Source organism: Taudactylus pleione, unplaced genomic scaffold, assembly GCF_031769625.1.
Source record: "Taudactylus pleione unplaced genomic scaffold, aTauple2 ptg000296l, whole genome shotgun sequence".
Lineage (NCBI taxonomy): Eukaryota > Metazoa > Chordata > Amphibia > Anura > Myobatrachidae > Taudactylus > Taudactylus pleione.
The window spans coordinates 9,633,892-9,658,689 of record NW_028284698.1 but is presented as its reverse complement, the minus strand read 5'-3'; the positions used below and the strand labels follow the sequence as shown (position 1 = coordinate 9,658,689).

Genomic DNA, 24,798 nt, shown 5'->3' with positions numbered 1-24,798 from the left:
GTTGAAAGAATGTGTCCAGAGACGACAGAGTGATGCAGAAGGGCACACAAGTGAAAGTGGCGGATCTGGCTCTGCTGTTAAAAGAAAAATACTCTTTAATTGTGTCCAAACAAGTAAAGCTTAAAGACTGAATTGGAAAAAAGTTCTTTGGCTGAAAAGTTTTGTGAAGTGAAAGAAGCATCTCCAAATGCTGCAGTATTGCGTTCAGTGGGAAATTGACCGTGAAGGAAAAAGATGGAGATGGTCCGTCTTTAAAGTCAGCTGTAAGGAGCAAGTACAAACTCTCCTATCCAATTTAGCTGCAGCTAGAGCAGTTTCAGAATGTTTGATGGAAAGAAATGTATTTCTGGAGGAAAGTCTGCATAAAGCTGCCAAGCAAAGTGAATCTTTGGAGAGAGAGCTTAACCTTGCCCATGGCAGGGCTTGGAAGTTGCAAGAACAGAGTGAGAAACTTGAGAAGTGTCTGCTAAGTACACAGAACCAGTTGCAAAGATTCCAAGTGGAGAGGCGTACCAAAGAACTTGAGTTGCAAAGTGAATTAAACGTGGTAGAGTCTGAAATATTTGTACAAAAGTTGAGACTTGCTGAATATGAAGTTGTGGAGAGCAATCTGCTACAATCTGAGAGCAAGTTGGAAAGCACCATGGTGAAAATTGCCCAGCTGGAAGAGCAGCTGTCTATGGCTCAGAAAAAGTTCCACATGGTAGTGTGAAAATCAGAAGAGGAAAAGAAGTTAAATAACATTCTGAAGTTGGATTCTGGACCTAAAATTGCTGCCGATGTCTTCGCTGAACCCAGTGTGGCAGAAGTACATAAACACAAGCAGCAATTGTTACAGGTTGATCATGAAAAGGCTGGCACGCAGAGTGATATGCTACCGGTGCCGAGTGTCTTGTGTGATGAGCAGCAGACAAACAGTAAATTGCGGGAACTAAGTAAGATGTTTCAGAGTTATGTCTTTCAGCGGCATACCATAGAGATGTCCTCATTAACGATACCAGTGTACAAGAAGGGAAAAAAGTATCAGAGTTGGGAATTTCCCTAAAGGTCCTTTTTTGAAAAGTGGATGAGATTCCTTGCAGTGACTTTCAGCTTACAGTGATAGCTGAGGGTATGAAGTCCTCCCAAAGGGGCACTGGTCCAGATTGCGAAACTGTGTCTGAAGTTGATAATAAAGAACTGACTTATACAGATGGTGATCGCATGACCTGTCAAGCAGGATGTACAAAATTCTACGAAGATAGTGATGGCTTCAAAGGATGAGACTCTCTTGTTGCCGGGTGTTCAGAGTGATGAGAGTGTGACTCAATCACACAGTTTTGCAGGGCAAAACAGAACCTTGGAGAAAGTTAATTCTGAGAGTCTTGTGAAGAATACTCATGTATGTGAAACAATGCCTTCATGCAAGCAGGATGCAATTTGCAATGCTGCTGGATTTGTCTATGAGGAAGTGAAGTGGTCTCACATGATGAAGCTTGAAGCAAGTGGTCCAGCTAGACAGTATTTGAAAATTAAAGACCTCTGTGGAGAGTGAACTTCAACCTGTGCTGGTGGAACATGTTGAAAAAGTTAATCGTATTTTCAAGGCTCAAAAAGTCCAAGAGAACTATGCCTTCATGAAGTGGCAGATAGCCATCAAAGCCATGAGATAAATTCTGTGGATCAATGGAGTAAATACTCAAGTATCTTAGGTGGACATGGGAGTCTGGAATCTGAGTGTGGCAGTGCCAGTACATGGTCGGTTGACATAAAGCCAAGGTCCAGAAGCTGTGGTGATGATACTGTTAGCTCCTCTTCTTTCAAGGGACCATCAGTAAAGTATGCCAGTAGCCAAAACATGGCTTTAAGGCTGAAGGTTAAAGATGTGACAAGCAGAAGTTGGCCGAAATGTGTGCCTTTTTAGAGGTTTAAGCAACAGAAACCTTTGTTCTATGAAAAAGAAGCAAAGAAAAAACTGTTCTTGGTCTGAATCAGAAGATTCTGAGGAAAATAACTTGCTTGATTTTGATGTAGGTGGCAAGAGTAGAGAAGAAGTATGTCACTTTGGAAAAAGTTACTTCAAGTTCTTTATGCCTGATGTCGTACCCAAGGGTGAGCCTCAAGTACTGCATAAAGAAAACAAGTACCACCATTGGTACCAAAAAGTAAGGGGAAAAATTAACTTCGGAACTTGGAGGATGCGACCCCAAGAGATTATCAGAGTCTGGATGATTTTGGATGCGGTGGATGGTTCTGAGAATAATGAAGAGGGACTTCGTAATGAGAGTGCCTCGTTCCATGTAGCTGAACCCAGGGGTTTCAAGGTGGGGAGGGTGATATGTGGCAGTATCACCAGAGATGGTGCTGGTGAGCAGCAGATTCTGTGTGTGGCAGGAGAGATCTGCCCACAGAGTACAAAAGCATTGTGGGAAGATGTGTAATGGCTGCCATAGGACCAGAGCCCAGGTGAGGCTGCTGGTGTACACAGTAAGACAGTTCAGGTGGGGCTGCAGTGTGAGTGAAGCAGACCAGGTGGTCGGGATCATACCTGCAAGGAGGCAGGGAGATCACTATACCTCTGACACTGTCCTTGTGAGAGGCAGCAGCCAACAAGCATATTAGCTGCTTCTATAGAGAGGGTTCAAGAAGTGAGCTAGTGCCCTAAGAGAGGGCTAGGTTGTTTATTATTTTCTGTTTACTGGTTTCCATGCTGGAAGTAAAGCACCATTTTCATTTGTTTTTACCGGAACACAATGTGTGGACTCTAATTCTGCACCTAATCACAGCACAACTGATCCTAATCTACTGAGCTAATTACCCCACGACATCACAAAAAAATAAATTATATATATATATATATATATATATATATATATATATATATTGTGTGTGTCTATATATGAAATAATTTTTAATGTATGTATATAGATAGAGATATATGCTGTATATATCTCTATCACACACCCACGATAGTCCGGTATGCAGTATGCGCCGGTGCCTTCCTTCATTACCTCCCCCTTTGGTAGAGGAATAATTCATATAGTGCAAAGCGGGTAGCACTCTTGGCGACTACTAGGGGATCAAATGTTTAGCCCCATTGTCATATTCTTTTATAGCAACACCTTGTGTAGATTCCAGGCAGCCGCCAGAAGCGGTTGCTGACGTCAGTGCATCTGTATGACATACCCATCTCCTTCGTAACAAGAATGCATAGATTAAAATACGTAGTGCTCCAGTAGGTTTCCTGTAAAGGATAGGGTAAAATTACTGTATACAATATAGAAATACATAAAATGCACATTTTATGGCAAGTTAACTTCAAGATTATGACATCCAAAAAGAAAAAAAAAATCAGCTTGGAAACAATAAGATATTCATACAGTGGCAGCAATATATCTAAAGACTGCTCGTTTGTTCAGAATAAATACTAAAACAATTTGTCAAAATTGCAATGTTATAGATAGTATTGTAAGCCAAGATATTCATTTAGACCTAGCAGGTGTAGTGTATTTAAACGGAATATCCACACTGATTCCAGTTGTTGAAGTAATTTAAATCCATTACCGCCTCGTGTCAAGAGGGGACATGATCAATGATTCTATAACGTAAGGTTGGAAGGCTATGATTGGCTTGAACAAAGTGCTGAGCGACAAGTTGTTCACTGGTACCCTTGTTTAAGGCACTGTAGATGGCACTTCTATGTAGTGCCAGTCATTCTTTGAACATGCGTTCAGTTTTTCCTGCGTCATTTTTGTTGCAGGGACAGTTAATTACGTAAACAACAAATTTAGTGGTACAAGTTAAATGGTGTCTGAATGATTTACCTGTTGCCGGGTGACTAAATTTATTGCCTGTTTTAAATGTTTACATTGCCTTACTTGCAGTTACCTTTATAACATTCTATTTTAGATGCTCTTACATAATTACCCGACTGTTGGTCCCGAGATGATACATCAGGTCTAACCAGTAAATCTCTCAAAGTTTTAGCAATACAACAATCATGCAGAGTTTCACAAGTGGAAAAAATTTAATTCTGGATCTGAGGTTATAATTGGCCAATATTTCTTAAGTTCCTACTTGATTAGGGTTGTATTATATGTATTTCTATATTGTATACAGTATTTTTACTGCATCCTTTACTTCCAGGAAACCCATTGGAGTACTACGTATTTTAATCGGGATGTAGTTAAGAAACCGGCGGCCGCGATGCCGCCGGTCTCTATACTGATGCTGGAATCCGGTTAAGGGAGTTGATAGGCGTCGAAATACAGAGGCCTATCTTAAGCTGGCCACACGGTAATTTTTTTCCTCGATTTGGCTGATTTAAACGGATCATGACGACAAATCGTGTAAAATATAGCCAAATCGTGAAGTTCTACTCCTGATCACGATGCCGATGCCCATCCCCGCTAGTCATACCTTGCATCTTCAGATCTGCTGTGCTGTAGGCCAGATTTGACAATCAGGGAGACTATTTGATTCAAATCGTGAGTTTTTTTTTTACTCACGACTTATCTCACGATTCATCGTACTTTGGGGAATTTGACTGACAGGACCCTGTACACGCCAAATCGCCATCTTGTGCAGCATCGTGGATAGACGAGGAAGCACGATAGAGCCTGCACAGTGAAGTCTGTATTACAGCAGTTTGGTGAGTATTGGTACTGTATTTAATGCAACCCCACTTCCCACCAATGTGTGCCAGCCACTTCTAAATGCATGACCCAGCCACCGCCCACCGGAATGAGGCGGGCAGTGGCTGGGCCATGCATTAGCCTCCCACTGCTCACCTATGTGTGCCACCCACCTTACCCACCAATGTCAAGTGACACCTATAAAATAACCTCACAATAAAAATATCACTCTAAAAATGTATAAATTGAATTAAATTTTTTTAGTTCAACCGCAAATATTAAAACATTACAACATCATCAATACATATATAAAATTTGTTTTTGTTACTGTGATACATTAGTTTATGATGTTTAAGTATACCAGCATAAACCAATGTATGTCAGCAACATTAAACAAATATATCGCAGCAACAAAAAAAAAACACATTGCTACAGTATACATATAAATAGACATTACATCCCTGGAAAAAATATATGTTAAATACAAAGACAAACCACAAAACATCTCTGGAAAAAAATATTTAAAATACATTTTAAAACACAAAACATCCCTGGAAAAAAAAACCATGTTAAAATACATATAAAATCACAGAACATTCCTGTAAAAAAACACATGAAAATACATAAAAAAAAAAACATTAAATTCCTGTAAAGATATAATATAAAAAAAAATACAAAAATCTTGAAAAATTTTAAAATATACATTGAAAATGTACAAAATAATTCACATTTGTAGATCATTAAAATGTAATTTCCTCCTAGCAATGTCTGTGTATAGTGAACGGGAGTTTGTACCCGGTTTCCTAGAGATCCTCCAGGAAAAAGTCTATGGCGGATATCCTGTCGACAGTACCACCACAAGTCAGAAAAATTGGCAGCTTTGGGGGTCTTTCTGGAGTACACAAAAAGGTTCATTGTGGATGCTGACCTTAAAGCAGTACTGCACGAAATACAGAACCTGCGTACCGCGTATGTAAAAGAAAAGTGAAAAGTCGATGAGTCCAAAAGTTCTGGGGCAGGCAGTGGCAACGTGTACCAGCCAACACTCTGGTACTATGACCTTATAAGTTTCATAAGCGAACAAGAGCCACAACGCCAGTCAGTGGTCCTTATGGCCGAGCGAGAGGGAGAACAGGAGGCGGCAGAAGTGATTGCACCGTCTGAGGATTTGTTGGTAAGTAGAGACACAGTTCATAAACCAAAACCTTATAAGTTTGTTTTTTTTTTGTTGCTCAATCACAGTTGTCCACTATAGTCAATTTTCTCACAGACAGCCCTCCTGCCATGGCATTGCACCTGGTCCGTTGAAATAGGCCATATACTCCTCCCTCACTTCTTTGGCACGTGCTGTTGATGTTGCATTTGTTGGTGCAGACATTGATGTAAACTGGGCAATGTCCTCCAGAGGTCCTACATCTTCTGGTCTAGCTGGGACTGGTCCTCATTGTGTAGTTTTCCTTTGCAGTAAGATATGCAGCATGCCATCACGACCCAATCTATCTTCTCCACACGTAGGTTTATGGTGGTGTGGAAAATGTGGAACCGGTTGCTGAGTATTCCAAATGCATTTTCCATTTTCCTCAATGCGCCGTGCCCGGGATAGACGATAGTTGGAGATCCTCTTCTCTCTGGTCAGGCCCCTCTATGCAAATGGCATCATCACTTGTTCATGTAATGCAAAAGCCTCATCTATAACGAAAACTTTACTTAATTTAGGCCGTGCTTTGTCTCGTCCAGTGATGGCAAGTAGAGGGTTTTGTTGGTGAGTCTCTGGTAGAAAGCAGTCTGTTTGAAGGACCCACCATCCGAAGCACGGCCATTCTTGCCGACATCCACAAACAAAAATTCATAGTTGGCATTCACCACTGCCATGCGAACGATGCTGAAGAAGCTTTTGTAGTTGTAGTAATATGATCCGGTGTTGGCAGGTGGGTTGATGCGGATGTGTTTTCCATTGATGGCTCCTCCGCAGTTAGGGAAATTCCAACGTCGTTCAAATTCTTCAGCGATGCTCTTCCACTTTTCCCACGGTATTCAGAAACTGGAAAAATAAGTTTATAGAAAAAGATGACTTTAATATTGTGTTTTTTTTTTTTTTTTTAATTTTTCCTATATAGACTTCCACCTAAGATCCTGATTTGTCCACCACGCCGGACCGAACTTTGATCAGGGACAGTGAGGTGGAAAACTTCAACACAATTCCCACAACCATTGAACCAGGAGCATCATCCTACTCTGTACCACCCCCACAAAAAAAAAAAAAAAAAGCACACAGAGCAGGAGGAGTTGTTTTCTCAAAAAGCAGAAAGCATCCTTCAAAAGCCCCTGATGATATTGACGACTTTACTGCTCACATTAATAGATGAGAAAAATGGATGTGGTAACTTCCAAAAATTTCCATAGGCTCGTCTATGAGCTTCTCATTCGATCCCTCAATAGTAATTTACACAACTCCACCTATATATTACTGACCCTATGATTTATTCCCCTGCTCCAAATGCCTGTCAGCCCCCCCAGCCCAGTTGCTGGAGTCAGAGGAGGATTTGCTGCGTTACTCTTAATTTATTTTTTTTCTTATTCTTCTTCTTCTTCTGTACTATCACCAAATTTAATCACTCCCAATAGGTGCAGGCTGTATGCTATACGGTGGTGATGACACTAATTGGACAAGGTCACTACACACATGGCGCAAGTACAGATTGCTGGAAGCCGGGGCCACAATCTGTACTTGTACCATGTTTGTATTGGCCTGTTCAATTTGGTGTTTGACCTGCCGTACAACATACAGCAGGCTACCCATTGGGATTGATAAAATTTGCTGATAATGCTGTTTTGTACTGTTTATACACATGTTTATGTAATATATTTAAAATTACGTAGTGTACTTTTCTTGAAACGCAAATGTTATGACTGCTATGCAGCACAGTTTTGTTATTGCAGCCTTATTGGCTGGGACAGTTATATAAAGAAATTGAAAAAAAAAAACCATAGAAAAAAATAACCTTTTTTTTTCTTTCACAAGAAGCAAATGTGTAGTGTTTTTTTTTTTTTTTTTTTTTCTTACCTTGCAATACTGGTACTGCAGCACTTTAACGATAGCCTTGCAGGTCTCTGGAACGATGACGCCCAAGGACTGAGGTGAGATGAGAGTCCCAAACTTCAGGTCTTCATATGACCTTCCTGTAGCCAGGTACCTCAGGGTAGCCACCAGCCTCTCTTCAGCAGGGATGCCCTCCGCCACCTTGTGTCTTGCCTCCGGATGTGTGGGGTCACCATACTCAGCAACTCCTGGAAAGTGGCGTCATCCATGCGCAGGTAGTTGCGATAGTCTGGGTTATTGTCCTTGATGTCCATCAGCAGGGACGTGAGAGCGGGTATCCCTTTGCTGCAGCTACTCTTTGGTCCAGCATGTTCTTCTCCTTTTCTGGGCCCTCTCCTGGATCAACTGGACCCCAGCTTGGGCGACCAACACTTTATACTGATAGGGATGCATCAGCACAGAATTCAGGAACATGATAGATTGCACACTTGCAGATAGAAGACACTTTGTAAAAGGTAAAAGCCAAATACAAAGCAGAGCACAGTAGCAATGTACAGGTTTCAGCTGGTATAAAGCTAGCCTCACTAGTAGCAGAGCAGAATGTGCACAGGGTTAAAATGGTGGCTGCTTTTTATACACCCTGGCTAGCTCCTCCCTTTGTTATTATTATTTAATTTTCCCACCAATGATGAAGAGACTCTTCTCTTGTTTTGGGAAAGTCCAGATGAAACTCACGATTCATACGATCTGATGGATCCGTGAGATTGGAATTCAAATTGGCAGATTTTTGGACCAAATCGTGCTCACGTCTGCCGGGGAGCTCCCGTGGAGAGTTCACTGCAAATCGTACACATCAACTGATTGTGAACACATCGCTGTGTCTTTGGCCAGCTTTAATCCCGATGCTGGAATCCAGAAGGACGCGTGCCCGAACGAAGGTAAGCCCGTAGTGTTGGCCGCGGTGGGGGTTTCTGGGACGTTTTGGTGAGATAGCGGGGTTAGCGTTAGGTTTAGGCACTAAGGGGGGAGGGTTAGGATTATGCACGAAGCGGGTAGACCTTAGGTTTAGGAACTAACAGAGAGGGTTAGGCTACAAGAAGGGAGGGTTAGGGGGTGAAGGGGGAGGGTAATCCCTGACTGGATACCAACCATCGGGATGTCGCTGTCTGTATTGTGAGAGGATGCATCCCTACAGCTGGCATTACATACTCATTCCATTTTAATCTATGCATTCTTTTTACTATGCATTCTTGTTACTGTGGTGACTGGCATCTCACACAGATGCACTGACGTCAGCATCCGCTTCCGGCGGCTACCTGGAGTCTACACAAGGTGTTGCTATAAAGGTATGTGTCATATTGTATTTCGTTGTATAAAGATGAAAAAACTATATTAAAGTTCTGAAACGTCGATATGACAATGGGGCTAAACAGCCGATCCTTCATTAGTCGCCAAGAGTGCTGCCCGATAGATATATCTATCAAATTTGACTAAAAAGTCTCCATAAAAAATCCTATAGAACCACTCAGAATATAAAAGTTAAGGCCAAAGTGGCCAGAAATGCAACAAGCGTGAAAACTGTTAATTCATGTTAATGAGAGAGGTGGGATATTTAGGCAAAGATTTGATATGTTGAACTTTCTTGTATTGGCATTTACAGTAGCACTATACAGTGGTTCAACTCTGTCCTCACGGTACCCTAACAATCCAGCTTTTCATTTTTAAGGTATATGCTTGATCACAAGTGGCTTAATTAGTATTTTATTTTTATGGTATATGCTTGATCACAAGTGTCTTAATTAGTATCTCAGTGAATTTGATTTAACCATCTGTTCTTAAGCAAGGATGTCATTAAAATCTGGTCTGTTAGGGTGCCTTGGGGACAGAGTTTGGGAGCTACTGCACTAGACATTTCTAAATGTTAATATAACTGTGACACAGGTGAGGGCCCTACAGGTAAATTGTGTACATCAATTTTCACTTTAAGATTTTTGTTTGTGAATCTTAATGTATGGCTAAGGGAAATTGTGGACACAAATCCAGGCTGACTAGCAATCGATGCATGTGTAATGTTGTCTGTGTATTAAACAGGTCATATACACGGAGCCGAAGGCAGATGCCATGTGTAAATAAAGAGTGCCAGTTCCGATTTGTGCCCGACAGAGATGAGGAGCAACGAGGCTTGGATGATACCATTACGTACTATGAGATTGATGAAGGCGATGAAACAGCCTTTCCAAGTTTGTCTGTATGTATCTGCTCAGACATGGAGTTTATTTATGACTAATACAATGTGCTTTACTGCTTGTTAATTACTCTGTCAATTTTTAATACATTAGAGGCCATTAGGTGTTATGAATTCCTGAAAGTATAATCATAACTGTATAACAGATTTTACAGGTCTATTAACGAAAAATGTAAAGCATGTCTGTTTTTTCAGAATCAGGGTAGCCCAATAGTTCCTGCTACAGGTTTTTGGGTTACTAGGACCAATCCCAGTCCTATTGGCCCTGGCAAGCAGCATTTGAATTCATCAGAGGATGAGATTGACGAGCCCAGTGATAATGGTACATTCTCTACGCTATTTAAATGAATGTTGCAAAATCCTTCATCTGTTATGTCCAGTTCTAATTATTGATAGAATTGTACATCTTCACATCAATACCATCTTTGTGACATATTACTTTTTATGTTTTTAAAAAACATGTTCTGTCACACCATTATATGATGAATGCAATCTATCCAATGTAACACTTTCGTAGTGCTGCCTGTTTAAATGTTGGTGTGCTTAAGTGTGCACTTTTTTTATTTATTTTTTAAAACATTTTAATTATGTAAAGGGAGGCAGATAATAAGCAGTGTCAAAGAATAGCTGTTAAGCTGTACTAAACATCCAACTACGGAGAGAAATTTGGAAAAATGATTTGTGCTAATCCTAACTTTGAAGATAATTGATTTTGGCACTAGATGTAAGCTTAGTCATAAGCAGGGCATTGATGACAGGACTTGCATGTCCATGGGCACTCTCCGAGAACAGGTCATTTTACCCTGACACAGCGAGGGACATGAGGATGAAAGGCTTCAGTGACAAGCACCTGGAGGCCATCCTGAACATTGTGAATCTGAGCTACTTGGTGCAGCGAGAGGGAGGTAGGCTTACACAGGGCTATTTTCAATAAATGGAGAGAAGAAAAATGTGCTAATGATCAGTTTGCAGTGGTACATCCAGCAGATGCCCTTAAAGCTCTTAATGACATTTTCAATGGGGGTCATATGAAGATGATGCAAGTCTTTGTTTTTCTTACAATGCGCATTTTTTTTATTGTGCGTGCAAGCCAAATATTTCTTTTTCAGGGTCCATAGGGTCCACAGGAATTACCTTGGGGTATGTGGTTGGAGTGATCCAGACACCAAACAGTTAAAAAATTTAGCTCCCAGGATGCACTGGGTCCTCCTCCATATATACCCCGCCCCTGACTACATGCATTTAGTTTTTTGTTTGGTGCGCAGGAGTGCACTGTACTAAACAGGAGACTGCCTCAGCAGATCGCTGATCCCAGGACTGCAACCGGAAGCATCGGGGATGCAGGTAAGGTGGTTCCCTGCGGCCGCTGACTATGGGGACCACATGGCAGTCGTTGCCTCTGACGGTGGAAACCTGCTGGAGGACGCTGTAGTAAGGAGCGAGGTGAACTGCTTGCCCAACTACACCATCGGGATGTGAGGTATCCTGACAGTCGGGGGTGATAAAGACACCGGCAATGTGTATGTCAGTGCGCCCGGTGGATCCATATAGCATAGGGGGAGGCAAGCTCTCTCCGGCGGCCCCTCCCCAACTCAGATGCTGGTCCAGAGTCTAGGTTTCCTGCGCCTGCGTTGCTCCTCCCAGCCTCTATATGAGATGGCCAGAGACCACTCTCACTGCGATCTCAGGAGGTCTGGTCAGTCTCCCTGTATACCTCTCCTTAGGTGGCCAGGTTATACAGACCTCGATATCTTACTTGGCCTTGTGTGCTGTTTGTAGTTGACTAGAGCTTATTGTGTGTGTGTGTGTGTGTGTGTGTGTGTGTGTGTGTGTGTATATATATATGTGTATATATATATATTTTACACATACAGTATGTGTGTGTATGTGTGTGTGTGTGTGTGTATATATATATATATAATATATATATATATATATATATATATATATATATATAATTAGTCAGACTTTCAGATTTAATTTGAGGGTAATCACATCCAAATCAGGTGAATGGTGTAGGAATTACAACGGTTTCACCGACCTTCAGAGTCTCTCCATAGACACTCCATGGCCTCTTCCTCTAAGGCCGGACCTGTTAACACAGGGTCCCTGCCTGTATCCTGACCTCCCCATCTGTCTTTGACGGCGTGGCTCTTGAATCTTCCATCTTAAGAGCCAAAGGTTTTACCAGTTCTGTAATTCGGACAATGCTTAGGGTGCGGAAACCTTCCTCTGCCCGCATTTCTTATAGAGTTTGGCACTCATATTTTCAGTACGGAAATATAGCATAGGAAATATGATCCTGAAGTTTTTAGGGTCTCGAGTGCTTGCTTTTCTTCAGGCTGGGTTAGACCGGGGTCTCCGCCTGGCCACCTTGAGAGTTCAGGCATCGGTACCCTCGGTTTGGTTAGGGAAGTTTATAGTTTGGTGCTGGAAAGGATCAGTCGCACCTTTTATAATGGGGGCTGCTTTAGCAGTCCCAAGCATTTAAATGTATTAGTTATTTATTTTTTTCTGTTCATCTGAGCAAGCAGCAAGGCGTCCTAATGGGTGCCTGTGCCGCTGCTCCATCTACCTCTGCCACCACACAATTAAATGGTTTGGTGATTTTGGCGGTTGCAATCTGGGCTTTGCTAGCCGCTCCACTGGGACCCTGCAGCCGGCCAAACGGAAAAGAACAGGTAAGGCGATCCCCACTTGCGTGCTGTACAGTCCATACTCCCGACGGTGTTGACGCGCCAGAAGACGCTGTGGTGGGGCGACTGGTTCGTCCGCTCCCCCACTAGACCACCGGGGCGGTTAAAAGCCGGCATCAGGGACCGGGACCTGGACCCCTCCCCCAGCCCAGAGCGCGATCCCTCACAAGAGTTTTCCCGCTTCTGGGCTGCTCATCCTACTAGCCCCCCTCCTATATGAGATGCTCAGTAACTATTTTTTCAATGCTTTTCTGAAGCTACAGGTCGGGTCCAGTCTCCCTGTATACCTCTCCCTGGGGTCAGGTTATACAGCGCACAAATCCTACCAGCCCTTGGAGGCTTGAGTATTTGATTTAGTGCCCATTATAAGTATATTTATATGCGTTGTATGTGACTTGTGCTAGCTCTGTTGTTGTGATATACTGTCTTAAACTTTGTGACTGTCCGTTATATATCTTCCTGCTGCTCGTTCTCAAACCCTCAACTACCAGGTGTGTAGGGGTTAGTACTTCATATTTACTTGTATTTGTGAAGGGTGTCACATTGCATTATTAACTAGACACTTATTGTGTGCTACTTATTGGCTATTTCTTTGTCTTCTAAAGGCAAGAATAAACAGGAGGCTGAGGCCCCCGTGCTGGTTACATGCCAATCCTGTTTTATGGACTTGCCATCTCAGGATTTCATACAGGATGGTCTATGTGCTAATTGTTATAAATCTGCTTACCAGCCCCTGTATATGAGCCACCTTGGTAGTCCTCCTTATCCCAGGTTATGATGAAGCTATTGGATAGTTTGTCAACTCCCATGCTGCCTCCTACCATGGAGTACCCACAGCTATTACAGACTGCTATGCTGTATGCCCTATGCATCATCCTTGGATGGATGTTTATGCCCACTGAGTTCAGAATATGGCTCAAAAGTCTGCCGCCTCTCAGCAAAGGTTACAGGCGGACAGGCCATTAGCCACCAAAGCACATAGGCGGACTGTATCCTCTTTTCAATCCACCCAGCTTTCAGATCGGACGCATCATCTGAGGAGGCAGATGACGCGCAAGGTTCTCTCTCCGAGTCGCACTCTGGTGAGGAGCACCGTCAATCAACAGCGGATGTTCCTGCTTTAATGAGGGCGGTTAAATCGATCCTGAATATAGAGGATGATAAACTGGCCCCTAAAACTAAAACCCCAATGTTTAAATGTCGGAATGTGATTATGGCTTAATTCTAATGGGAGAAGCTTGGGGGGTACTCCTGGCAAGCAGTTCCAGGTCCCAAAAAGACTAGCGTTTTTTTGTTTTTTTTTACTCTCTCCCTACTAAGGAGTGTACTAAGTGGGAAGTCCTTCCCACTGTTGATTCGAATGTGGCACACTTAGTCAGAAGCTGTAAGCTGCATTTACCGTCTACATCCTCTTTTAAGGAGGCCAAGGATAGAAAGCTAGAAACTTGTCTCATATCAGTCTACTCGCTTTCTGGCACTATCACTAGGCCAGCTATGGCTGCGACCTTGGTGGATAAGGCTATTGAAGGATGGGCAGGGGCACTGGAAGAAAGCCTGCCATCAGACGTTACGAGGGAACAACTGGCCTACATCTCCCATATTCAGGAAGTGGCCTCTTATTTTGTGAGAAGCGTGAGGGTTCAAGAAGTGGTCTCTCAGGGGTATGCCCTCACTTTTCTGAGGCGTCCTCCCCAGCAATTTGTTTTTACAGGTCCCCCATCAGACCTCATGAAGGCCTTGGCCCTCCAGGAGGCCGTTCACTCCCTGCTGAGTTCAGGTGTGATAATACCGGTTCCTTCGGCTCAGGGAGGAACTGGTTTTTATTCCACTCTTTTTAATTCAGAAGCCGAATGGGTCTCATCGGCCTATTCTGAATCTCAAACCCCTCAACAAGTTTGTCAGAGTAGTTAAGTTCTGCATGGGAACTTTACGATTTATTGTCCTTCCATTGCAGCCTGGGGATTTCATGGTTTCTCTGGACATTCAGGATGCATACCTGCATGTACCTATTACTCCAATCCACCAGTGGTGCAAGGCGGCCACGTGGTCTTCTGTCCACACCTTTCTCAGGTTCTATGCCTTTGATACTTTTCCCTCCTAGGGAAAAGTATCAAAGGCATAGGAGTCTCCTTTCTGCTCAGGAGCATCCCCACCCTTAGGGAAACTGCTAAAGGTACATCCCCATGGTATCCCTGTGGATGCCCTATGGACCCTGATAAAGAAATTTACGGGTTATTGTAGAATTACCTTTATAAACTATATTTCTTCGTAGTCAATAGGGTCAACATGGCGCCCACCCTGACGCACATGGCCTAATTTGGTATTTTCTCTCTTGATCACTGATTCCTTCAACTTCTGGAAGAATTTCTTGAGTTATGTTCTTCCTTCTCCTCTTTCCTGCTCCTGTCCTGGGCTTATTTACAAAACTCTGCCTGTGCCTGGGGGCGGGGTATATGTGTAGGAGGACCAGTGCATCCTGGGAGTTTAACTGTTTGGTGCCCGGATCACTCCAACCACACTCCCCCCATGGTATCCCTGTGGATCCGATGGACTTTGAAGAAATATGGTAGACTTACCTTTGTTGACTCTAACTCTTAATTTCCATCCATTTATAACTCATGAGCAGGGCCTTCCCTACCTTTGTTTTCAGGTCTACCTTGTACTAGAAACTCTGCAACACAGGCAATAACTGCTCAAGACAAAGCTTTTCCTCTTCTTTCCTTAGATAGGAAGAGCAAATGCTTATATACTTAACTGTTCCTTGTGAAGAAGCCTTCAGGTTTTTATCACACTATTCTGAATCTAGGGAGACTTAACAATTTTGTCAGTGCTGAACAGTGTCCTTGCGACTGTCAGTGGTAGGAATTTTCTCACATCCATAAATATGCAAAATGCTTATTTAGATATGCCTGTGGCTGCTCAACACAGGAAACTCCAGATGTTCTGGATTCTAGGGCAACACTTCCACTACACTTATCTGCTCATTGGCCTGGCAACATCTCCAAGAACCTTCACACCGGTAACTTTGATAGCTGAGTTAAGCTAACATGGTGTCATTTGTGAGCATATCTGGATGACATCCTGGTGTTGGTGCGATAAGAACTGGCAGTAAGTACCAGAACATCACAGGCGATTTCTGCAGACGTTTAGCTGTATTGTGAATCCGTCAAAAAGTTTCTGGCAGTTACGGTATAGTACCAATCACAACAAAGTAACTTTTTAAGTGGACTCTTCTCAAGATACAGTACTATAGGAAGAGGAGCCAAGCTACACCTACCGTATAGGGGACATTAAATATAGAGATGAGTAGTGTGGAATAATTTCAGCAGTTTCATCTCCAAACTAATGGGGAAGCAAGAGGCCACCAGAAGAACCACAGCAATGACTTATGTAACGAAATTGTTGTTCTGGATGAAAAAAAAACACTTTCAGCATTATGTGTCACAGGCAAAGAGAATGCAGTGAGTCTGCAAGAATGGCATCTAAATCAGGAAGCCTTAGCTGTTGCTAACCAGATTCGACCTTCCACAAGTGGACATAATGGATCAAAGTACAAAGATTATGCTCTCCCATCCCATCAAGGGAACACTATCAATGCTATGGAGGTTCTAAATAGCTTGTACATTTGCTCCATTTCTTTTGTTTCACATTCTGAAGTAATGCCGCTGGTCCTCAGTAGCATGGGAAATGCTTCAGGAAGAGCCATGTCCTCTTTCACTGCGGCTACATTTAATGGCATGAAAAGTGAACGCAAATTTATAGAGAAAAAGGATTATCTGAGTCTGTAATTAATACTCATGCAAGCAAGAAAAATGTTTTATTGCTTAAGCTGCATACACACACGATTTTACCAACTATTTTATGAACGATTTTCTGTCAGATTATCTGTCAGATTTTTTAAAGTGTAGTGAACGATTTTTTGAACTACAAACTATTTTTGTGACTTCCCTTAATGAAAATCGTTCAGTTGGTCAGTCAGAATGAACTACAAACGGGAACGTGCATGAACGATAATCGTTCATCGTTATAACTCCGAAACTGAGCGATTTTTTTTTTTTCAACAATTGAACAATAACAACTATGTCGTTATAGTTAAATCGTTAAAAAAATCATTACGTGTGTATGCACCTTAAGAGTTTGGAGGAAGTTTTGTTTCTTACAAATGATAGAAAAAGAATAGACAACACTTAGAGTTAGACAGGGTAAAGCAATATCCTCTATATATGGCTATAACATGGGATACATTTAGTATCCCGACACAGGAGATGCCAGCGCTTAGAATACCAGTTCCGGAGTCCCAACATCCTGACTGCTGACATCTCAAAGGTAAGTGAGCGGGGTTAGGCACCAAGGGGAGGGCTAGACCACTTGTGGGGGAGGGGTGAGGGCTAGGTTTAGGGTACGGGGGGTTAGGTTTAGGCACTGGGGGTGGAGGTTAGGTTCAGGTGCCGGAGAGGGAGGGTTAGAATACCTAATGACAGATGTCAATATCCTAGCCCTGTTGGGGTGCCAACATCCCGTACCAAAGCACACAGGGCTGGCTCTAGGGGTGTTCAACCAATGCGGTGGCACAGGGGCGCCACCCGTAGAGGGTCCACCCCTCCCCAGCATCACAATTTAGTGTCCCGCTGTTCCACCCGTGGGTGGAAAGTGGCCCGCGGGTGGTCAAATTGGGAGGTTGAGGACCCCCACCACAGCTGCGGCGGTGCCGGACCCCCGGAGTGTGAATGGATGCAGTGCGGCATCCATGCACTGACGGGAGAGGGCTGGGGGAAGCCCAGCCAGTGACAGAGGGCTGGGCTTTACCGCCAGCCTGACGTTACTTGGAGGCGTGCCATGCAGGCACACCTCCAAATAACACCATGTAGGGGGGATGGCCTATGATAACTATGCCACACCCCCAATTTCACCACGCGCGATATAAGGGCGCCTTGTTAAGGGCTGGCACAGGGCGCTTCGACCCCTGGAGGTGGTCCTGCAAACACAGTATACCATATTAGTCCTCCTCCGGGATAAAACACCACAAACATTTAGTGTGTACATAGATGAACTGAAAAGTTGGCTCAGTATTTCTTTGCCAATTACCACACTTCTTTTCCAACTCCTTAGCCCCATCAAAAATACATTTTACACACTACAAGTCACAATCTGTAATAACTGATAATGTGGTGTAAAAGATGAAAGGTACTTTTTATTATTTCAAGTCACCCAAAATAAGAAACTCCTTTTAAGGTCAACTTTTAAAACAACATAGTTGCTAACCTTTAGCCATAACTTTTAAATCCTTATTACTTTGACATCCTACTGTGATTAGAATTTGTTTTCCAAACTATATTATGTGCACTTCAGTGTGTGTGTTATGGAAAAGCTGAAAAGTCATTATATATTGTATAGCTCCTCTGTATCTTGTATAAATGTACAAATCAGACAAATTGTCTAGTTTCCATATTTCGTTTAAAATTCTATTTATGCAGACAGACATATGTACAGGATTTGAATATTTTTTGGCTTTAATGCTGGCCCCTTGCTGCAATGCGTATGTCTGGTAGTGTCTATTGTAATCTTAGTGTGGTTGGAATAGAACCAAATAAACTGTGGCCAGTTCTGACCATACTCGCTGGCCACGTCAGATGGAGTGGAGCACAGGGATAATAAGGTTGCTGCCATGAGGGTTTTCAGTAGATTAGATATTCCTCAGCTATGTTCACCAGACGCTCCATGCATTGCAACCTGCTGGTTTGTCATCTGTTAAACCATCTTGACTTGACTGTTCCTGTTTCGGGAGAGATTGTAATATTACACATTGTCGTGCAAAACTGAAGATAATCCCTAAATTACTTGAGCTATTTTTTATCCTGTATCTGCAAGGCACTTATATGTGTGTGTGTGTGTGTGTGTGTGTGTCTGTGTGTGTGTGTGTATATGTATACGTAATATAGATGTGTATGTAATACAAATATTTTTGTTAAATGAAAGTTCATGTTTATATATGCTAACAAGATAATGCTTGTCACTATTGAAAGCTGTTGGTTCATATTCATTCACTCTTGTAAATTTGGAAGGTTATTGTATAGTGGAGTATGATAGGAAAAACTTTTTCCGATACCACAGTAGGCTACTTATTTCCAGTGACCATTGCCTCACTAGAAAAAGTTATTACCATTTATTGCTTTTTTTTTGTCCTTTGAGTTCCAGCTTCTCCTTATTTTGGACACAGTGAGAGGAAGTCAATGAACCGCCCCCAGTGATAGCAAAGTATTAGCCAGTTGAGCTGTCTGAAGCTTTTGCCAAATAATCACCCTTTATTCGGTTTCTGAGTACATATATATTCATCATAACAAGAATGTATAAAGTCTTATAACTTCATTATAACTTAATTATACCAGTTTACATATTAAAGTTAAAAATGAGTTACTAGTACTATAATGCAAGATGTTGGCAATGTGCACTATAAAGTCCCATCAAACTTGGTATCTTCTAGGACACAAATACTATGTATAATACTTATCTTCTTTAGCAGGAGAATAATCTGCTGGTAAGTAGGGTGGGGCAGTCAGTAGAAATGTACTATCTTCAGATAAAAATGTATTATTTCTTCTTCAGGGTTCATAGGGATCCACAGGGATACCATGGGGGATATTATGTTGGAGACCAGGCACCAAACCGTTAAAGCTTCAGCTTCCAGGATGCCTCGGGTCCTCCTCCATATATACCCTGCCCCTAGCCTTAGAACTTCAGTTGTTCGTTTGGTGTGGTAGGATCAAGACACACCTTTGTAACAGGGGACTGCTCTGGCAGTCCTAAGCTTTTATTTTGTTTTATTTTTTGTTTTTGGGTTGGCAGTACTAAGCATCTGAATTAAGGCGTATATACTGCGACTCTATCTACCTCCATCGGGCCGCAACACCGGTAACTGGACTGGTGATTTCAGCAGGTCGCGACTAAGCTTGCTTTTGAAGAATGGATGGGAGCATTTGAAAATTTTCTACCAAATGCTACCAGAGAGCAGATGATGTAGATCTCCCATATTCGGGAAGCAGCTTCCTATCTGGGAGGAGCTGCTGTAGATGCTGGAATTGTAGCTTCTAAAGTATCAGCAGCTTCAATAGTGGCGCGCAGGGCACTTTGGTTAAGATCCTGGATAGCTGATACAGGATCAAAGAAGGCGCTGGAAGTTTTACCTTTCTATGGAGAAGTACTTTTTGGAGCAGCATTGGATAAAATAGCTAGCACAGAAAAAGACAAATCACAAGTGCACAACTCCAAATTACTAATTATATACAAATACATTAATTTAGCAATAAAATAAATAGTTTTTTTTGATAAAGTACTTTTTTTTGGAGTAGAGTTGTATAAAATAGCTACTCTGGCAGCTTCAAAGTTAGCAGGTCTGCCATCTATGGTGACTATAAAGTCTAGGCAGGTTTCTTTCCGTTACTTCCATTCTCAGGGACGAGCAAGGGAACAGCCTTCCTCTAAGACGTTTAGTTTTTGCAAAATATTAAGGCGACAAACTAAGAGGTCTGGCCCGGCAAGACATCTAGCATCTAAACCGGACGACAAACCCTTTGCCTGATGGGACGGGCCTCCTTCTGGGGTATCCAATGGTGGGAGGCCGACTTCTTCAGTTTGCAGATTGTTGGCATCAAACAACAGATTGCTGGGTCCAAGAAGTTGTCTCTCAGGGGTATGCCCTCACTTTCAGGAGGCATTCTCTCAGGTTTTTTTTTTTTTTTTGCACAGATCCTCCAGCAGATGCAGTAAAGGCTTTGGCCCTTTAGGAAGCCATTCACTTTCTGCTGCAGGCAGGGGTAATAGTCCCGGTTCTTGTGTCTCAACAGGGAAGGGGTTATTATTCCAATTATATCTGGTTCAGAAACCGAATGGGGCTTATCGCCCTATACTAAATCTAAAAACTTTAAACCGGTTTATCCATGTACCAAAGTTTCGTATGGATACTCACCGATCAATTACACTGTACAACAAATTAATACTTTTGATTTGTTTCCTTTCTAAATATAGTGATACATTACTAATTTGAGGTCAAGAAAAACTAAAATGATTTCAGAATGTTTTTACTAGCTCTAATTTTTGAACTACACTACTTGCACTATACTATATGTACATTAGTAATATAGTCATAGTGAAAAGCTATTTTAAAATAATCTGATATTTTCTTGTTTGAATTAAAACAATTTATTTTCTATCAATCACAAATAAGAACACAAAATGAAACAAACATACAGCATACGAAAGTACGATCTAATATAGTGGCCTATTAATGAGGGTGCTTTCTCTTTGCTTGTCGCTTGTACTCCTCTTCTGGGGCATCTCTTGTCACACTGTCTAACAGTAGTGAGTCACCTACCCTGATATCTTTGTTCCATTGCTGAAATGTCTTGGTGGAACCGCTCACTATGCTTGTCACTCAGTGCACCACAGTTATCTTGTGTGGGTAATCCCGTGAATCGCATATATTTGAATAGGGGAGGGGACAAATAACTGATTAATTTAATTGGGTCATTAGGCTCCGTCCCCTCTACGCAGAACACAGGTTGCTGGTAAGATCCTCTCCATTCTGCCCACTTCACTAGGAATACCCCTACATCGTCACAAATGGGCTATATCTCGGAACTCTGAGCTAACTGAGTTTTAAATGTCATATTCATTCTTTGCATGCTGAAATCAATTAGAAGTAACTATTTTCACATCGGAAACATTTTCATTGTTGTGCAGTGTTATTTTGGCAATGGAGCCGGGGGATTACATGGTTTCCCTGGACATTCAGGATGCATATCTGCTTGTTCCTATTACACCATCCCACCATCAATGTTAACAGTTTGCTGTCCTTCAGCAACATTGCCAATTTCAGGCTCTACCCGATCTACGGCTCCCCCGGGTATTTACCAAAATAATGTCAGTCATGACTGTCTATCTCAGGCATCAGGGAGTCATAATTCTGCCATATCTGGACAACCTTCTGATAATGGCACAGACTCCTGTTGTTTTACAAAACCATCTTCATTTGGGATGTAGTCGGCATCCTGGCGTGCGGGATGCCGACTGTCTAAATACCGGCGCCGAAATCCCGACAGGTCGTGATCCCGGCACCAGTATCCAGACCGTCTGCATCCCAAATGCTAAGTATTGGGGTGCTTAGGGAGGGTAGTGTTAGCTATTGTGGTTAGGTTTAGGCACTAGGGGGGGAGGTTAGGTGTAGGCACCAGGGAGGGGGAGGTTAGGTTTAGACACTAGGAAGGGGTTGGGGGTTGGGTTTAGGCACCGGGGAGGAAGGGTTAGGGTAGGGAAAAACATAGCTTGCGTTCCAATGGGTGTTGGTATACTGGCTGTCGGGATGCCGCTGTCTGTATTCTGAACAGCAGCATCCCGACAGCCGGGATATCCTACCCAACCCCTTCATTTGACCATAGACTGCTTACAAAAGCACAGCTGGTTCATCAATTGGAAGAAATAATCACTTTCTCCAACACAGCAGATGGTACACCTGGGAGCTCTTCTGGATTCTCGGGCACAGACTGTGTTTCTGTTAGAGGACAAGATTGTGGCCCTGCCATTGCGAATTCGCAAGCTGCTTCGCAAGCGAATGGTATCCATTCTGTTAGCAGTGCAGGTCCTGCGATCATTGGTATCCACTTTCGACATGGTGGGGTATGCTCTGCTCCATTCCAGGCCTCTGCAAAGATTGATTCTCTCCAAGTGGAATGAACAGTATCATTGAATAAAGTTCCAGAAGATCCTTCTTACTCCAGAGGTTCGTCATTCCCTCCTGTGATAGCTGAGAAAGGATCATCTGAGCAAAGGGCGCACATTCCGGATTCCAAAGTGGGTGCTGTTTAGCATAGACGCCAGTCTTCGCGGATGGGGGCCAGTGACAGGTCATTACACCTTTCAGGTAACATGGACAAATCAGGAAAAGTAATCTGCCAATAAACATTCTGGAACTACGAGCAGTATGCAAAGCACTTTTCATGGCACGGGACCTGCTCCAGGGCCAGCCTGTCCAGATCCAGTGCGACAACAGTGGCCTACCTCAATCATCAGGGAGGCACAAGAAGTTATACAGCCATGAAAGAAGTGACAAGAATTCTGATTTGGGCAGAACATCATCTTTCAGCCATCTCTGCAATATTCATACTGGGAGTACTCAATTTGGAAGCCGACTTCCTAAGTCACCAGGACATACTGTACGCCGGAGAATGGTCTCTCCATCTGGGAGTGTTTCAGCTCCTGCTAAACAAATGGCGTCTACCAGAGAGAGATCTCATGCCATCACGTCACAACAACAAGGTCCAGAGACCCATCAGCAACCTTCGTGGATGCACTGGCAGTAAGATGGGACTTCAAGCTGGTGTATCTCTTTCTTCCAATCTCCCTCCTCCCAAGAGTTCTCAGGAAATTCAAGCAGGAAGGTGGAACAGTAATACTGGTGGCTCTGGCTTGGCCCAGATGTCATTGGTTCACCGACATACAGAATCTGTCAATAGAAAGTCCGTATCCTCTTCCTCTATGGAAGGATCTACTAACGCAGGGTCCCTGCTGGCATATGGACTTCGTCTAGCTTTGATGGCGTGGCTCTTGAATCTTCCATGCTAAGAGCTAAAGGTTTTTCAAATTATGTAATTGAAACTATGCATAGGGCACGGAAACCTGCCTCTGCCAACTTATATTACAGAGTTTGACATTCTTTTGGTCAATGATGTTCCTACAGAAAGTATGATCATAAGGTGCTTAGGATTTCCAGGATACTGGCTTTTCTCCAGGCAGGTTAAGACTGTGGCCTCCACCTGGCTACTTTGAGAGTACACGGTCAGTCTGAGTTCCAGAGGAAGATTTCCTCATTACCAGATGTTACATTTTTTTCCAAGGAATTCTGCAAGTTCAGCCTCTTTTTGTTCCAGTGGTAGCACCGTGGGATTTGTCTTTTGGTTCTTAAGGGACTACAAGCTCCCCCATTTGAACCTCTAGTCTCTGTAGATTGGAAGTGTTCAGCAGCGAAGACCCTTTTTCTTTCCGCTATCTCTTCTGCTCGCAGAGTCTCTGATTTGGTAGCACTTTCTTGTCGCACTCCATTTTAGATTTTTCACCAGGATAAAGCTGTTCTTCGTACAAGGGAGGGTTACCTTCCCAAGATAGTGTCTCTTTTTCATATAAATGAAGAAGTTGTAGTTCTGGCTTTAAAGGCTCCAGATCTTTCTGTAGGTGAAAACTGCCTGGATGTAGTTCGTGCTCTCCGTATCTATGTGGATTGCACAAACTGTTAGAAAATCAGATGCTCTTTTTGTATTATGGTTTTTACAAATGAGGATGGCCAGCTAATAAGCAGACTCTGGCGAGATGACTATCTCTCAGGTGTACACACAAGCTAATCTCCCTGTGCCAAGTATGGTGACAGCACATTCTACTCGGTCTGTAGGGCCATCGTGGGCATTTAGTTGTGGTGCCTCTGCTGAACAATTGTTCAAGGCAGCCACGTGGTCTTCTGTCCATACTTTTCTTAGGTGTGCCTCTCAGGATGCTTCCTTTGGGCGACGAGTTCCCTTTTCTGCTCAGGAGCATCCCCCACCCAAGGGGAACTGCTTTAGGATATCCCCATGGTATATGTGGATCCCTATGGACCCTGAAGAAGAAAATTAGAGTTATGATCGACTTACCTCGATAACTCCTTTTCTTCGAGGTCCACAGGGCACCGACCCTGACACACCTGACTGCATGGGTAATTTTTTCTTTGTCACAGATTCCCTCATTTGTGCAAATGTGTTTCTAGTGTACAATTGCTCTTTCTTCTTCTCTTTCCTTCTCCTGCCTTGAGGCTTGTTAACTAAACTGAAGTCCTATGGCTAGGGGCGGGGTATATATGGAGGAAGACCAGAGTCATCCTGGGAGCTGAAGCTTTAACTCTTTGGTGCCTGGTCTCCAACCATAATATCCCCCATGGTCGCCCTGTGGACCCTATGGACATCAAAGAAAAGGAGTTATCTAGGGAAGTCTACCATAACTCTAATTATTATGGGCCCGATTCTGAATCAGATGCAGCCGAGTCTGTGCTTGCATCTTTTGCCATAGTCACATCTGCGAGACTGTGATAATGCCGCTACAAAGACCTTCCTTGGTGTACATCTGTGCTGCCAAATGTGCAAGGCTAGTGACCTCCACCTTGAGCACTTGTAGGCGCTGAAATACAGT

The 24,798-nt window shown here is 43.0% G+C and overlaps 1 protein-coding gene across 9 annotated transcripts in view; it reads left to right on the top strand.

Moving 5' to 3' along the window:
- LOC148511705 (UDP-N-acetylglucosamine transferase subunit ALG13-like) overlaps nucleotides 1–24,798 on the top strand; it is a 263,195-nt gene that overhangs the window by 115,399 nt on the left and 122,998 nt on the right. For all 9 annotated transcript variants that reach the window (XM_088482840.1, XM_088482846.1, XM_088482847.1 and 6 more), the window contains exons 17-18: nucleotides 9,745–9,901; nucleotides 10,094–10,220. In XM_088482840.1, coding sequence (XP_088338966.1) covers nucleotides 9,745–9,901; nucleotides 10,094–10,220 — 284 coding nt within the window. The remainder of the gene's footprint in view (nucleotides 1–9,744; nucleotides 9,902–10,093; nucleotides 10,221–24,798) is intronic.